The 2594-nt window shown below is 46.6% G+C and overlaps 1 protein-coding gene across 1 annotated transcript; it reads left to right on the top strand.

Moving 5' to 3' along the window:
• Positions 1-1025: 1025 nt before the first annotated feature.
• On the top strand, positions 1026-1457 carry PHALS_04810 (uncharacterized protein; the record flags this gene model as incomplete). Its single annotated transcript, XM_024718653.1, has 2 exons — positions 1026-1218; positions 1297-1457. 2 exons carry the CDS (start codon positions 1026-1028, stop codon positions 1455-1457), a joined length of 354 nt encoding a protein of 117 aa, XP_024584031.1.
• Positions 1458-2594: the final 1137 nt, after the last annotated feature.

Below are 2594 nucleotides of genomic sequence, written 5' to 3'. Positions count from 1 at the left end.
GTATACTCTTGGAAGTCAAGCTTCCTCTGTGCAAGGTGCCGTGTGCCCCGTCACACATTATGTCTATTCATGTCTTCGGCCGCAACAATGACAGTCACATGATTTGCTTCGAGCGCGGGCGGGTGCGGTGACGGTCCGCTACCTCCCAGGTACAGATTCTCGACGGCTTTGCGCAACTTTCGTCACAATATCCCTTGGTCATGTTGTCGGTACCACTACGCTAGCTGTAGCGAATTCAGAAACCATAATTGTATGTCTTTTTTTAGCTCAGCATATAAGGCAAGGCAGTGGACAGTAGGTGATCGAGGCGATAGTCTACAAGTCCTCGTCTTTTGGAGCGGGTAATGTAAAGGTTGAGCCGACAACAGAGGAGAGCTGAAGAACGGGTCACAAGTAATATCACTAAATGGCAAGGCGGTTTGCAAGGTGGAGCGATAAGAGACAAAAGGGGAGTCGACGAATAATCACTCTCATGGCAAGCAAGCGCTCGAAAAATGGTAACTACGAGGACGGTTTAGTATTTTAAGCATGAATTTGCCGTACATACATACGACGAAGAAAAGGCATACATCATGACCTCCATTTATCTCTTCGCATTCCCAATTTATACCCACTGAGGATTCTGTATTTACTGGAGTATGCAGACGCACCTCATTAACGTGTAGAATCTCGCATAAAGCGAAAGTGAGCCATTTTTGAGTTTGGTGTCAGTAGGTTCATGTGGTACACTGGCGGGTTCGAATAGTTCTCAGTGAGGCTTTGCGGCCATCGAGTTCGACTTTACATATTTGTTTGCATTGTTATACAAGCGAGTACAATGGAGGCGGTGATTTTGTCAGCAGTTAAAATAACACATTTACCAGAGTGGGAGCAAGCCTAGAAAAACTGGCATAGTTTGTTTGAGGGAGTTTTCCGTAAATCATTGGAAGCTCACATTCAGCATCACGTAATTTGAATTAATAGCTTTGACGTTGAAGGTATATCAGCGAGTGTATTACCCTTTTTTGAATGTGCGTCAACTGAGCATGGTTTTTTTCGCACGGCGCTGCAGGGTTTGCGAGGTTGTAAACTACGTTCGCGCGGTCCACGGGCTTCCAAAGCACCCTGTAGACAACGATGGCCGCATCAGTGACCTGTATGTCACCGTATATTACGTTGTTCACGAAGATGCAGACATGCAGGGTCTAGTGGATGAGGATGACGACGACGCAGCGGCAGGTACCCTCTGCTTAAGTAGCAGCAAATACCGCCGCCAAAGTCGCTGTGGCAGTAACTAGCAACGTTAAAGCGTCATAGAGCCACAGGAATCGTTGGCGGCACAGTTGCGGGCACATCCAAACACAAGAGGCTCTTACCTCCGACATGCCGCGGATACCACCGAAAAAGACAAGACAGAACAGGCATTGGAGAAGCAAACGTCGCTGAGTAAGGCGCAGACGACAAAGAAGAAGACGTAGACAGGCGTCGCAAAGGTAGAAGTAAAGGTTGGCGATGAAGTCGGGGCAGGCAAAGAAGAAAAGACGACGATATGATCGGAGACAAATGCTTAATGGAGAACCTGCTGCAGGTCACGGTAACACTCTAAGTTGTGCTTGAACAGGTATGTTGCTTACTGTGTTGCTTTATTGTGTTGTATGTTATCTTGCTGTGGAATGTTTAACTTATATTGCTCAGCAATAAATATATGTAGTAATCAAGCCAGAAAAAAGAAAGGTCTTGCGCGCACGACAAAGAAGCTGACGACGCGGGAATGATGGCACTAGTCCTGTGTAAAACTTAAGCTCTGGCGGGGTGACACCTACCTCGTCGCAAGAGTTAAACATTTGAAGACCGTACGAAGGTGATATATTGACAACAATGTGTACTGTATGGTTTCATTTTGAGCGACAAGCTCGCACGCAGATGCATAATAGCGCTTTGAAAAAATTGAGCCTTGCACTTACATTACCGTGTTTGAGGCTTTAAAACTAGGGAAGTACCGTGGCTGAAGGATTTGCTAACACATTATTAAACGCTTGATAATTTCGTTGCTGCATGATCAGCCGGACGCAAATTGTATTTTACATTAACTTTATCCATAGCTCTAAGAGGAGGTGCAGCACGCACAGTGTGACGGCAATTAGAACTCGGTTGAAGACTGTCTTGGTGCAACAGAAGAAGATGCCGTTAACCGTAACCGGTATCTATCGGATAGATGGGCCCGAACCGCTTATATCGAATTTCTTAAATCTCAAAGCACATCCAACAAAATAGATTTATATTGCAGGGCCAAGTAAATGCGGTCCTACCTCTGGACCGAGGTGTGCGTCATGAGATCGACCTGGTTCCGGGAGCCAAATACTGCGTAACACTCCAATGGCCCCTACCCAAGGAGCAGTGTGGCGTCATTAACGCCTTTTCTCGTGCAAAACACGAAGCAGTAATGGTGCGTGAGAGCAAGTCCCCCCATTCAACATCCATGTTTTGTGTCCGAAAGCCGAGCGGTAAGTGGCGTATCGTTCACGCTTTCGATAAGCTCAACGCTGCCACCATTTTGGCACAGACGCCGATTCCTAGAAAGGGTACCACTTGAACAGCATAGTTGACTGTACGAA

The sequence above is a fragment of the Plasmopara halstedii genome (genome assembly GCF_900000015.1).
Source record: "Plasmopara halstedii genome assembly, contig: Scaffold_2680, whole genome shotgun sequence".
In the NCBI taxonomy this organism is placed as follows: Eukaryota; Oomycota; class Peronosporomycetes; order Peronosporales; family Peronosporaceae; genus Plasmopara; species Plasmopara halstedii.
Note: the sequence above shows the minus strand (reverse complement) of the source record. Positions and strands in the feature narration are given on the sequence as shown.